Source organism: Aquarana catesbeiana, linkage group LG03 (genome assembly GCF_042186555.1).
Source record: "Aquarana catesbeiana isolate 2022-GZ linkage group LG03, ASM4218655v1, whole genome shotgun sequence".
Lineage (NCBI taxonomy): Eukaryota > Metazoa > Chordata > Amphibia > Anura > Ranidae > Aquarana > Aquarana catesbeiana.
Window position 1 is genome coordinate 308,512,497 of NC_133326.1, and position 13,782 is coordinate 308,526,278.

At 40.7% G+C, this 13,782-nt stretch overlaps 2 protein-coding genes across 2 annotated transcripts in view; one reads left to right on the forward strand and one right to left on the reverse strand.

Annotated features, from left to right (window-relative positions):
• Positions 1-13,782, reverse strand: part of LOC141133958 (dynein axonemal heavy chain 3-like) — a 3,453,856-nt gene that overhangs the window by 3,147,422 nt on the left and 292,652 nt on the right. The window lies entirely within an intron of this gene.
• Positions 1,017-2,651, forward strand: LOC141132165 (ATP-dependent RNA helicase DDX25-like). The gene has a single exon (XM_073620263.1). It carries the CDS (start codon positions 1,017-1,019, stop codon positions 2,472-2,474), a length of 1,458 nt encoding a protein of 485 aa, XP_073476364.1. The 3' UTR covers positions 2,475-2,651.

Consider the following 13,782-nt stretch of genomic DNA (forward strand, 5'->3'; position numbering starts at 1 on the left):
TCCATTCAATTGGATTTTATATATAAATACACACAATGCAGGTCAGACAAAATGACCTCATGTACTACTTTGTCAAAGGGTCTGTTTAATACCAGATCTTTATTAGCCCTAAATTACACTATGTTGCCAATATCAGTGTCTATTGTGCACTGTCCATTACAGTTTTGAAAGTATCAAGGGTAATGATTAGATTTTTTTCTTCTCTTGAAGTATTGCTTTTCCCTGTGTAAATAATATCCATTGAAACATTCAAAACCCATGTTAATAAATAACAAGCAGGTTTATAAAACTGATTCAACATATATGTTTACATTTTTTTCCATCTATTATCCATCAATGTTAATAAAACGTTTCCATTCAAAAACAGCCACTGATTGATCTGGAAAAAATCTTATACATGGATCGAAATTCATCCGCTTCCTGCTAAACCAGCCAAATTTCAATTCATGTATAGCCAGCTTACGAAACAGCAGCCAAAACGCCACAGGAGCTTGTTTACCCCTGATGCATTAACATGCCCTTTGCTAAAATACATTGGGGAAGTGTTCAGAAGTGCAGTTGCTGTAAATCTGCGGTGTAGATCTGAAATGAGGGGAAGCTCTGCTGATTTTATTATCCAATCATGTGCAAGCTAAAATGCTGTTTTTTATTTTCCTTGCATGTCCCCCTCGGATCTAGAGCAACTGCACTTCCAAGTACACTTTCAGCACAATTTCAAGTGCACTTTGCACTTCTGATTTGCACTTGTAGTGCAAAGTGGATTTGCCTTTAGTAAATAACCCCCAATATGACCTGTAAACAGTGATGCATTGAGTTGTAGTACATTGTATGCTGCCTTTCAGAATGCACTAAATGTATATTTTGCCATTCAACAACAGATTTCTTTGTCATGGTTATGCAGTAATGTTTGTCTGTCAGCTTACCTCTCCATGTGTTCAGATTAAGAGGCCAGCCACTCTCACCTGGCTGCTTAAGTAATCTCCCCTCACGCGTGCGAAGTGCGGAGAGAGAGGAAGATGGCGGAGGGGATGTGCAGAACACGAGGCCGAGGACGGGGGACTTTGACGGGCAGTGTGGAGAGGTGGTACCCGTTCGCGAAGGCCAGCGACCTGCAGAATAATAATATTATTGGTTTTGTTCCTCCCAAGAATACAAATTTAACAGGTAAATCCTGCCACGAAGATGATGATGAATTTGTGGACCTGGTAGCCACATCTCTAATAAATAAGCTGATCCATAAATCTTTGGTGGAGTCGCCTCAAAATGTAGAGGTCTTGCAGAGTGATCCCATGTCGCCTTTATATTCAGTGAAGTCGTTTGAGGAACTTCGCCTAAAGCCTGAACTGCTTAAAGGAGTGTATACAATGGGATTCAACAGGCCATCGAAGATACAGGAAACTGCTTTGCCTATGATGCTTGCATATCCCCCACAGAATTTGATTGCCCAGAGTCAGTCGGGCACTGGAAAGACGGCTGCTTTTGTCCTCGCCATGCTCAGCAGAGTAAACCCTCTGAAAAAATATCCACAGTGCATCTGTCTCAGCCCTACCTTTGAGCTGGCTGTGCAGACAGGAGGGGTGATCGAGCGGATGGGGACGTTTTGTGAGGATATTAAAATAGTCTATGCCCTACGTGGAAACAGACCTGTTAGAGGCACCAAGATAGAAGCACAGATAGTTGTCGGGACCCCGGGAACCGTCATGGATTGGTGCTTGAAGCTTAAGCTTGTGAATCCAGAGAACATTTGTGTGTTTGTATTGGATGAAGCAGATGTCATGATGGGCGTTCAGGGTTATTCCGACCATAGCATGCGTGTGAAGAGAGTAATGCCAAAGACGTGTCAAATGCTCCTGTTTTCTGCTACCTTTGAAGAGACGGTGTGGGCTTTTGCTGAGAGGCTTGTGCCTAGTCCTAACATCATAAAGCTTAAGAAAGAAGAAATGACCCTGGACAACATTCTGCAATTTTATGATGCCTGTGAGGACAAAGAAGAAAAGTACAATGCGCTGAGAAACATTTATGGCGTAGTCACCATTGCTCAAGCGATCGTGTTTTGCAGGACCCGCAAGACAGCCAAATGGCTTGCCTGTGAAATGACGAAGGACGGGCACAAGGTAGAGTTGCTGAGTGGAGAGCTTTCAGTGACAGAGCGAGCCTGTGCTATACAGCACTTCCGTGATGGCAAAGTCAAGGTCTTGATCACCACAAATGTCTGCGCTCGAGGAATAGATGTGGAACAGGTGTCAATCGTCATAAATTTTCACCTGCCAGTGAACATGGATGATCAGGTTGATTTTGAGACGTACCTGCACCGTATTGGCCGCACTGGAAGATTTGGAAAGAAAGGCATCGCCATTACACTGATTGAGAAATGTTGCTTATACATGCTGCATGACATAGAAGAGTATTTTGATACAAAGATTAAGAGGCTGGACACCGGGGATATCGATCAACTTGAGAAGTTTTTGCCATAAGGAATCTGAGCTCATAAGAACAAAGTATTCAAGTAGAAAACATTTGCACTTAAGTTTGTACAGAAGGATGTTTAGTTTGATACAAATGTATCGGTATGAAGAAAGGTTTATTCTGCACCCACCAGCCAGGAAGACGCTCAGTCCTGCTCCAGGAAAGATATGAATCGGGTGGCGCTGGGACGAGAGAATTTTTGATTGCTTTAGGCTTGCTGGGTTTGAAGTGGCCATTAAAGTATTAAGCATACAGTTTTGATTACAGTCTGGTTTACTTTGTGATTTAATATGTTTGTGCGCACGTCTTTTTTTTGTTACTCTGACCTCACTATAGGTGTTTTTCTACCCTTTTTTTGTATGTTTTTACAATGCACGACACAAACTTCAAATGCAAATGTCTAAAAAAAAAAAAATTGCCGCTTCACATGTGATGTTTACATGAGCACTTCATTAACACTGTAGAAATCACTTATTTGTTTATAAAATGCACTTTGATGTATTCTACTGTTTGAATATTTCTGATTTTATATTCTGTAAATAGTGTAGATTGACTTAATATCAGTAAAATGTGATGTTGGTTGGGGTGTTAAAGTTTAGACAGAATTTCACAGGTCATCAGTTTTTTTTTTTTTCTCACAGAGCCATCAGTTTGTTTTTAAGACACTGTCACCTTTCCCATGCTCTGGAAAGGGCCCTACCCTCAAATACTCTCAATGATCCCTTGTCACTCTTTTGCTCCTTACATTAGATTGAGTGGTGCTGATGTCCTGTGGAGCGGTGGCCTCTCTTCCTTGGTCAGGTGACAATGTTCAGGCCTAGCAATTGGCATAGACCTGAAAATTGCCTCAAGGAGGTCACATGCTTCATGGCCACAAGTGCTGGGCATTGGCATAGTGGAGTAGCAAGGAATGATGAGGGATTGCTGAGTATAAAGGGTTTGCTCTTCTCACACTGTCGCATTGTCCAGAATGGACAAGATTCTAGTGTCTTTGCAGAATTTAGTTGTCCTGGTAATTAACTAATGATATGTTACCAGTTACCAAAACTGGTAGAATAGAGTATGAATACTTTAAGTGCCATTGATACCGCAGTGACTCAATGGAGCTAAAGGATTTGAGACTTGTCACAGTTCATGGTTTGAACATGCTCAAATTCTTTAGTAAATCGGCCTAGTTTTGCCAAGCCGGGGTAGCCTGAAATAGACCTGCGGCTGGCTCATCTGTGTTTTTTAGGCTGTACATTTCAAACCAATGCTGTAAATTGTGTGTGGAAAGCCTGACTTGTATCAAAGTTTGCTTTTTATGTAAAGTTTTTTTTTTTTTTTTTTTTGTTTTTTTCTTTGTTACATCTGCCATTTAAATATTTTAATGATTGTGATACATGTTGCTTACTAGACCATTGATCAGACCACTTTTTTTGGTATAGTTAAAAATTAAACATTGGTTAATGTTTACTGTTTGTTTAAAAAGGAAAGAGAAGGAAAAAAAAAAAAAAAAAAAAAAAAAAAAAAAAAGTAATCTCCCCTCAAAGCATGGCTCCACCTCAGCCCCTATCAGGGAACTCTATATTAACCTGTGCACTGCAAGCCAGCTCTGTTGATCAATATTGTGTGATTTGGTTTCCATGTGCTCATTGCTCTGTGTCCTACGTTTGATCCTGTTTACCGATCTTGGCTTGTTCTTGACTATCCCTGCTTGCTTGTGACCTGACCTTTTGGCGTGGTCTCTGTCTATCTTTATCTGCTAGTCGCCCTGGCCTTTGGCTTATCTCCTTACTATCCCTTGTTGTCCTGGGCTGCTGCTTCCTCTATGTACTCCTGTAGCATACTGTGAGTGTGGGCTGGGATACCCTGGGGGCCGCGACCTGGAGTCTGTTGCAGCGCAGTCCATCCTCACCACTAGAGGCTCTGGTGAACACATGCTGGCTCTTAGACTCCGCACCCTGGGAAATCTTATGCTCTAGCTCCCAGTGGGATCCATGTTGGTGTTCCAGTGGACCTGCCTTCCTGAACCACCCAGAGTTCCATCCGCAGCAGTCAGCCGTAGGGTCCACTACCTTAGCGGTGCACTCCTGACTCCACCAGTGTGCATCTGTCATCTACCTGTTATTCATTACAATATATAACTTTGCTTAGGCAATCCCTGGGACCTGATACTGTAGCCTATTATCAGAAACCATTCTTTTGTTACTGGAGTCATCATTCTGCATCATAGACTTCTATAGAAAGCCTGTCCACTATAAAAGTCCATGGACAGATATATGTAGTATAGCGGCTACAGGAAAATATTTTTTGCCAGTGATAGGCTTCAACTCTAGGACTTAGAAATCAAGATGATCAGAGAGGAATATTGTAAATACATAGTTACATAGCAAGGTTGAAAAAAGACTCAAGTCCAACCTATGTGTATGATTTTATGTCAGTATTACATTGTATATCCCTGTATTTTGTGGTCCTTCAGTTGCTTATCTAATAGTTTTTTGAAATTATCATTGATCCCCACTGAAACCACTGCCTGTGGTAGAGAATTCCACATCTTAACCGCTCTTACAGTAAATAACCCTCTACACAGTTTAAAGTTAAACTGCTCTCCTTCTAATTTTATGGCCACGTGTCTTATTAAATTACCTTTTGCAGAAATGTTTTATTCCTATTGTGGGGTCACCAGTATGGTATTTGTACATTGAAATCATATCCCCTCTCAAGCATCTCCTCTCCAGAAAGAACAGGTTCAGTGCTTGTAACCTTTTCTCATAACTAAGGTCCTCCAGTTCCTTTTGTTGCCCTTCTCTGGACTATCTCCAGTTCCAGCACATCCTTCCTGAGGACTGGTGACCAGAACTGGATGGCATACTCCAGGTGTAGCTGGACCAGAGTCTTGTAGAGTGGGAGAATTATTGTTTTATCTCTGGAGTTTATCCCCTTTTTAATGCATGCCAATATTCTGTTTGCTTTGCTTGCAGCAGCTTGACATTGCATGCCATTGCTGAGCCTTTCATCTACTAGGACCCCCAGGTCCTTTTCCATCCTAGATTCTCTCAGAGGTTCTCCCCCTAGTGAGTAGATTGCATTCATATTTTTGCCACCCAAATGCACTATTTTACATTTTTCTACATTAGCCACTTCAATACCAGGCACTTACGCACCTTCCTGCCCAAGCCAATTTTCAGCTTTCGGCACTGTCACAATTTGAATGACAATTGGGCGGTCACGCTACACTGTACCCAAACAAATTTTTTATAATTTTGTTCCCACAAATAGAGCTTTCTTTTGGTGGTATTTGATCACCTCTGTGATTTTTACTTTTTGCGCAAAAAATAAAAAATTTAGAAAAATATAAAGTTTTTCTTTGTTTCTGTTAAATTTTTTGTAAAGAAGTAAGTTTTCTTCTTCAATGACGGGCACTGATATGACTGCACTGATGGGCACTGATAAGGTGGCACCGATGGGCACCGATGAGGTGGAACTGATGAGCACTGATGATGCGCACTGATAGGCAGCACTGATGGGCACTAATAGACGGCACTGATATGCGGCACTGATGGGCACTCATAGGTGGCACTGATGGTCACTCATAGGCAGCACTGATGGGTACTTATGGGTGGCACTGATGGGTACTTATGGGTGCCACTGATAGGTGGCATAGATGGGCACTGATGGTCACTGATAGGTGGGCACTGATGGGCATGGATGGGCACTGAGAAGTGGCACTGATGGACACTGATGGGTGGCATTGATGACACTGATGGGTGGCACTGATGACACTGATGGGTGGCATTGTTGGGCATCACTTGCTTTATGTGGACCATAATGTTATAAACAACACAGTAAGTGCAGCGCTAATATATGTTAGCTATGATATTGTTATGATAATATAAATTGTGAAATAATCAAACAGTGATACATACAATAAGTGAAAATGAAAAAATTAGAACTACATAAAAAAAGAAAAAATACTTCAAAAAAAGAAAAAAAGAACGGAAAACTAAAGCAATGTCCCATAGTGATCAATGAGAGAATCCATAAGTAATATGCCTCCACAAGAGAAAAGGTAAATTGCAGGAAACAGAAGCTGTGACACCAATCTTCCTAATGCAAAACCAGCGTGTATTCAGGTCAACACCCAAAGTGAGGTAGCTTGCTTACCAAAAAGCCATGACTGCTGCTAGCAGTCTCTCCCAGCACAGGGAATTTGGAAGTCTCCCCAAAACTTAAAATCCTCCGGACCAGCCATTCTTTCTATTATTACTCAAAGATAGAAAATAGAAACTTCCATAGTGCAGTATGTCAATTCTATCTCATTTATTAAAACAAGAATTTGCACTTACAGAAAAGATCTGTCATCAGAAGCGCTTGTGTCACATACAAAGCCGCGGTGTTTATACTCGCTTCTCCCTATTCCTAAAGCGTTCGTCTCACAACCATCGTGGAAGGCTAGCGTGATGATGTTACCATCAGAGGCTCCACCCTACGCGTTTTGTCACGAGTGGACGTCTTCTGGGGAATGACAGCAGTTCTTCGTTCATGCTCCCCTCCAAGTGAAAAAATGGAAATAATGCCCGCTCTGCTATTCCCAGCAAGTACAGCTCTCCTATATTAGGATGAAATCCAGCCAAGATTCACATGCTGTGCGCTGATCAGCTATCCCAGTCGTATACCAAGTTTTTTTTGGTATTGAACTTTGGGTGCTGGCTGCTTTACACTTACTACATTCATTTTTAATTGCTGATATTTACTTAGCACAGCGTTGACCTTAGGGTCTTTTTCTTCTGGACCATAATGTTGCCAGTCAGTGCCCATTTGTGGGCACTAATTGGCATCTATTGTGCATATTTTTTTCATATGTGGATGGCCATGGGGTACATACCTGGCCATCCACATGTTGCCCCCTTCTCTGGTGGTCCTGGGAGGCATGATGGTGGTCCTGGGTGGGCATCTGAGGGGGGGCTGCACTGATAAACAATCAGCGCAGACCCCCCTGTCAGGAGAGCCGCCGATCAGCTCGCCTCTACTCATGTCTGTCAGACGCGAGTGAGGAAAAGCCGATCACCGGCTCTTCCTGTTTACATTGTGATCAGCTGTTATTGGACATGGTTGATCACGTGGTAAAGAGCCGCCATTGGCGACTCTTTACCAAGATTGGTGTAGCAGTGTGTCAGACTGACACACGGCACCACTGATCGCCACAATGCTGTTATCCTGAAGGACGTCATATGACGCCGAGTCAGGATAACTGAACCACTGCCTGGTCGTCATTCTGCTATAGGCCGGTCAGGAAGTGGTTAAACCTCATTTGCCATGTTGTTGCCCACCGCATTAATTTGTTAAGATCTTCTTGCAAGGTTTCCACATGCTGTGGAGAAGGTAATGCCCTGCTTAGCAAAGTATCGTCCATAAATACAGATTGTATTCATTAGACCTAAAAGGATACACGTGCTTGGGAGTGGTCCCAGCACAGAACCCTGGGGGACCCCACTTTCCACCCCAGACCATTCCGAGTACTCCCCATTTATCACTACCCTCTGAACTCACCCATGTAGCCAGTTTTCAATTCATGTACTCACCCTATGGTCCAAGCCAATGGACCTTACTTTGTACAGTAAACGTTTTTGGGGAACTATATCAAATGCCTTTTTTAAATCCAGATACACCATGTCTATGGGCCTTCCTTTATCTAGATGACAGCTCCCCTCCTCATAGAAGGTTAATAGATTAGTAAGATTGGCAAGAATGATTCTTCATGAATCCATGCTGATTACTGCTAATGATACCATTGTCATTACTAAAATCGTGTATATAGTGCCTTATTATCCCCTCCAAGAGCTTGCATACAATTGATGTTAGGCTAACTGGTCTGTAATTCTCAGGGATGTATCTTGACCCTTTTTTAAATATTGTTGCTACATTGGCTTTTCTCCAACCAGCTGGTACCATTCCAGTCAGTAGACTGTTTGTAAAAATTAGGAACTATCGTCTGGTAATTACTTGACTGAGTTCCTTAAGGACCTTTGGGTGCAAGCCATCTGGTCCTGGTAACTTATTAATGTTAAGTTTTTCAAGTCTATTTCTAATTCTGTCATCTGTTAGCCACGAGGGTGCTGCTTGTGATATGTCATGAGGTTAAACATTGCAGTTTTGGTTACTGAAGCCCCCAATTCCCTCGTGAAGACTGAGAAAAATAAATGCAATACCTTCGCCATCTCTTCATCCTTAGTAACCAGATTCCCTTCATCATTCTTTATGGGACCAATATGATCTGACATCCTTTATTACTATTTATGTACTTAAAGAATTTCTTTGGAATTTTTTTACTCTCCTCCACTATGTACCTTTCCTGTTCCTGATTGCACCAATACATTTCTTGTTGCAATATTTGTAAAGTTGCAATGCTGATGATGATCCCTCTGCCTTGTATTTTTTTAAGGCCTTATCCTTTGCTTTCATGTGCATTTTTACTTTGAAGTTAAGCCACCCAGGACTTTTATTAGCTATTTTAAATGTATTTCCCATTGGGATGCACTGGCTCATGCCCTTATTTAATATGCTCTTAAAGCATACCCATTTTTCCTCCATGTTCTTTGTTTCTAAGATTTTATCCCAATTATTATTTTCTAGCAAGGATCATAGTTTAGGAAAGTTGGCACTTATGAAATTCAGTGTCTTTGTATTCCCCTTATGTTTCCTATTTGTGTGATTTATACTAAAACGAATTGACCTGTGATCGCTGTTTCCTAAATTGCCCCGTATTTCCACATCCGTAATCAGGTCTGTATTGTTGGTAATCAGTAGGTCTAGTAGTGCTTTGTTTCTAGTTGGTGCATTTACCATCTGATCCATGAAATTGTCCTGCAAGACATTTAGGAACTGGTGAGCCTTAGATGAATGACTGGTTCCTTTCACCCAGTCTATGTCTGGATTATTTAAATCCCCCATTATAATGACACTTCCCATTCTTGCCGCTAATCCAAATTGTGATAGGAGGTCCGCCCCTGCCTCCTCTCTCTGGTTAGGGGGCCTATAGCATACTCCCAGTATTACTTTCTCCTTAGTTTCCTCCCTTTGTAGCTTTACCCATAAGGATTCCACCTCCTCTCTTGCTCCCTTAGTGATGTCATCTCTCCCATTCACTTGTACATCATTTTTGATATACAGACATACCCCTCCCATGACTTTTCAGGATAGGAGGGAGATCAGCTCAGCAACAGTTATATGCAAGCGCATGTATCCTTTTAGGTCAAATTAATACAGTCTTAACATAACAGAACTAAAACACCAGGATGAGTATCTATAATTAAACAACAATTTGAAAATTGCAGTAATGAGGCTGAAAATAGAGTGCCTTAGGCTGGTATTAAAGCTTTGTAAATAGTAAATTGAGTCTATAATGCATTTGCGTGTGTAAATGGAGTTTGAACCTAGCACTGAGTAACAAAAGGGGCTCAATTCACAAACTTTTAACAACAGTCACTGTTGGCACTGTAGGCACTGTTTCCAGCCATACAAGCTTAATTTTCAAATTCAATTGGACTCAACTAAAAAAATTATAATTTTTTTTTCAAAATAAAAATATCTATACTGGTGCGTTAGCTTTGTTAATTGAGCTCTGAGTGATTTTATCGTATTCGTCCACTAGAAGGTGCCATCTGAAACAACATTCTTATCTTGCATCTGTGATATGTACAGTGCCTCGAAAATGAATTCATACCCCTTGAAATTTTAAAAATTTTGTCATTTTACATCCAAAACCGCAAATGTATTTTATTGTCATTTTAATTGATAGATGAACACAAAGTGGCACATAATTGTGAAGTCGAGTGAAAATTATAATTGGTTTTCAAATTTTTTTTACAAATAAATATCTGAAAAGGGTGGTGTGCATTTGTATTCAGCCCCCTTTACTCTGATACCCCTAACTAAAATCTAGTGGAACCAATTACCCTCAGAAGTCACCTAATTAGTAAATAGAGTCCACATGTGTGTACATTAATCTCAGTATAAATACAGCTGTTCTGTAAAGAGGTTTGTTAGAGAACCTTAATGAACAAACAGCAACATGAAGGCCAAGGAACACACCAGACAGGTCAGGGATAAAGTTATGGAGAAGTTTAAAGTAGAATTAGGTTATAAAAACATATCCCAAGCTTTGAACACCTCATGGAGCAGTGTTCAATCCATCATTCAAAAATGGAAATAGTATGGCACAAATGCAAACCTACCAAGACATGGCCGTCCACCTAAACTGACAGGCCAGGCAAGGAGAGCATTAATTAGAGAATCAGCCAAGTGGTAACTCAGGAGGAGCTGCAGAGATCCACAGCTCAGGTGGGAGAATCTTTCCGGAGGACAACTATTAGTCGTGCAATCCACAAATCTGGCCTTTATGGAAGAATGGTAAGAAGAAAGCCATTGTTGAAAGAAAGCCATAAGTCCCATTTGCAGTTTGTTAGAAGCCATGTGGGGGACACAGCAAACATGCATAATAAGGTCAGATCAGAACAAAATTGAACTTTTTGGCCTAAAAGCAAAATGCTATGTGTGGCAGAAAACTAACACTGTACATCAAAGCTGAACACACCATCCCCACCATGAAACATGGTGGTGGTAGTATCATGTTGTAGGAATGCTTTTCTTCAGCAGGGCCAGGGAAGCTGGTCAGAGTTGATGGGAAGATGGATGGAGCCAAATACAGGGCAATCTTAGAAGAAAACCTGTTAGCATCTGCAAAAGACTTGAGACTGGGGTGGAGGTTCACCTTCCAGCAGGACAGTGACTCTAAACATACAGCCAGAGCTGCAATGCAGTGGTTTGGATCAAAGCATATTCATGTGTTAGAATGGCCCAGTCAAAGTCCAGACCTAAATCCAATTGAGAATCTTTGGCAAGGCTTAAAGATTGCTGTTCACAGATGCTCTCCATCCAATCTGACAGAGCTTGAGCTATTTTGCAAAGAAAAATGGGCAAAAATGTCACTCTTTAGATGTGCAAAGCTGATAGAGACATACCCAAAAAGACTTGCAGCTGTAATTACAGCGAAAGGTGGTTCTACAAAGTATTGACTCAGGGGGGCTGAATACAAATGCACGCCACACTTTTCAGATACTTATTTGTAAAAAATTTTGAAAACCGTTTATCATTTTCCTTCCACTACACAATTATGTGCTACTTTGTGTTGGTCTATTACATAAAATCCCAATAAAAATACAATTATGTTTTTGGCTGTAACGTGACAAAAGGTGGAAAATTTCAAGGGGTAAGAATACTTTTTCAAGGCACTGTACCATTCCTCTGTAAAATGACATCCTCTAAAACTAGTTCATTCCATATCTACTCTAGTTAAAGAGTGATAGCTTCCTGTCCATTTTAATAACTCTACAAAAATAATTAATGCAATGTATAAATATTTCTATTTCCTAAAACAAAACAAAAAAAGTTCAATAATTCCCCTTAAAGCGGGATTCCACCCAAATTTTGAACATTATCTCTATGCATTCTCTTCCTTGCCTAGATGCTGACATGCTGTGTAAAAAAATTTAAATCGCCGTAATTACCTTTTTTTTTCTAATCTTCTTAGCACTTGCTGGTTTTCCTCCCATGGAAGTAGGTGTGTTTCTAGCCTCTCCCAGACCTCCCACAGTCCCCTGGGAGCTAGTCTCAGGCTTCCCAGCATGCATTGTGCAACAGCGTCATCACAACATCTCGGTGAATGCTGGGAGCACAGCATTCACCGCATCCAGGAAATACATGCTTGTGGGCTTCAAATGCCCACAATGAAGATGGAAACCGCCTTCAGTGAATTTTATAAGTTATTCTTTACAACGAAATCGGACACAGGCGGACTTATTACACAGAACATGTGAGTAGATAATCATGAGAAGAAAAGTTTGTGAATGAACTCCAAAAAAAAAAACGATAGATAGGTGGACTCCCGCTTTAATTTCAGAAAAACTGACGATAGCAGGCACATTATAAGCCAATGCTAATCAGCAGTTGCAAATTAGCTTTAAATATTTTAAGTTGTCTTAGACTTTCTTTATTGTCATATTTATTTATTCACATATGACAACACCTTATGCTGGCATACTATTTATTAAATCAGGAGCCATGGATGGTAAAAAAATACAGTAGGTCATAAGAGAAAAGTTAAGACAGATGTATTCATTCTCATTAAATGCCCTTTTCACTCCATTCCACTTCTACTAATACATAACTAATACATCACAACCTGAATTAAATATGTAAAGAAACTACCCAAACATGAATAAAAAATAGATTTTCCCCACAAAGAGATAATTTAGGCTACAGAATGCAAAATACACATTTTGTATCACACAAGGTGTCCACCGTAGTTTCCAAAGATTTGCCTAATTTAACTTTTGTACAGTTTCCATCCTTTAAATATGACTTCTGTTAAATGATTTTTATTGCAATTTTTTCTGCTATTTGAACTGGTGATTAAGGATAAAGTTCAAGTCTACTGCCACCATGGATTTGCGGCAGATGTACCATGTTTGAAATTGGCTGTCCCAGAAAATGAATGTGGAAATTCACCAGACCAAAATATATGCAACTGTAATGTTCTGCTCTAGATTTCAGCCATTAAAAATAGCGCTATACACGCCGGACGCTGGGTTGTGAGGCTGGCTACATGATTGGTCTTCTTAAGAGACGCCTTCCTGTGACCCCAGCATATCGCTCTGGCTTGCGCACGCCCGGGTCGGGCGGGACGGGAGCACTGTCATACTCCTCTATGGAGACTGCTGCCCACCCACTTGCAGCCCTTACTACCTAACAATAGTATCTATACTTGTTATACCATTACTGCTCACTCCCACATCCTGCCCTTTCTCTGTGGTTTTCTTTGCTTTTAACAAAAACCTCCTTTCTACAAGCAATCAACGAAATCCTATCAGTTTAGATGAACCCCTCTTTCTCAACTATACCCTGAAGAAGGACCCTACAAATACTAAATACCCCGAAACGCGTCGGGCTTGAGAAGAGTTTTCTGGTTCCTTTTATTAGTGCCTATTACTTGATGTTTATCTTGTTTACTATGTAGTACTACCACGTTACTCTAGATATCTATTTCTGTTTTTAATATTTGTATTTTTCAACACGAATAAAATTTATATGTTTTTACTATGTACAATAGCTTCTACTTCTATAATTTCTCTTTGTCTATGCAAGTGCCAGTAAAGTCCACCTAGGGGAACCCTCTGTCTTGTATTATAGTGAACACATCGGACACTTTTGACACTATTTTGGGACCGTTGTCATTTATACAACGATCAGTGCGATAAAAATGCACTGATTACTGTG

Bases quoted from the DNA above. Each gene is read 5' to 3' on its own strand.
- LOC141132165 (XM_073620263.1), top strand. From the start codon at position 1,017: ATGGCGGAGGGGATGTGCAGAACACGAGGCCGAGGACGGGGGACTTTG.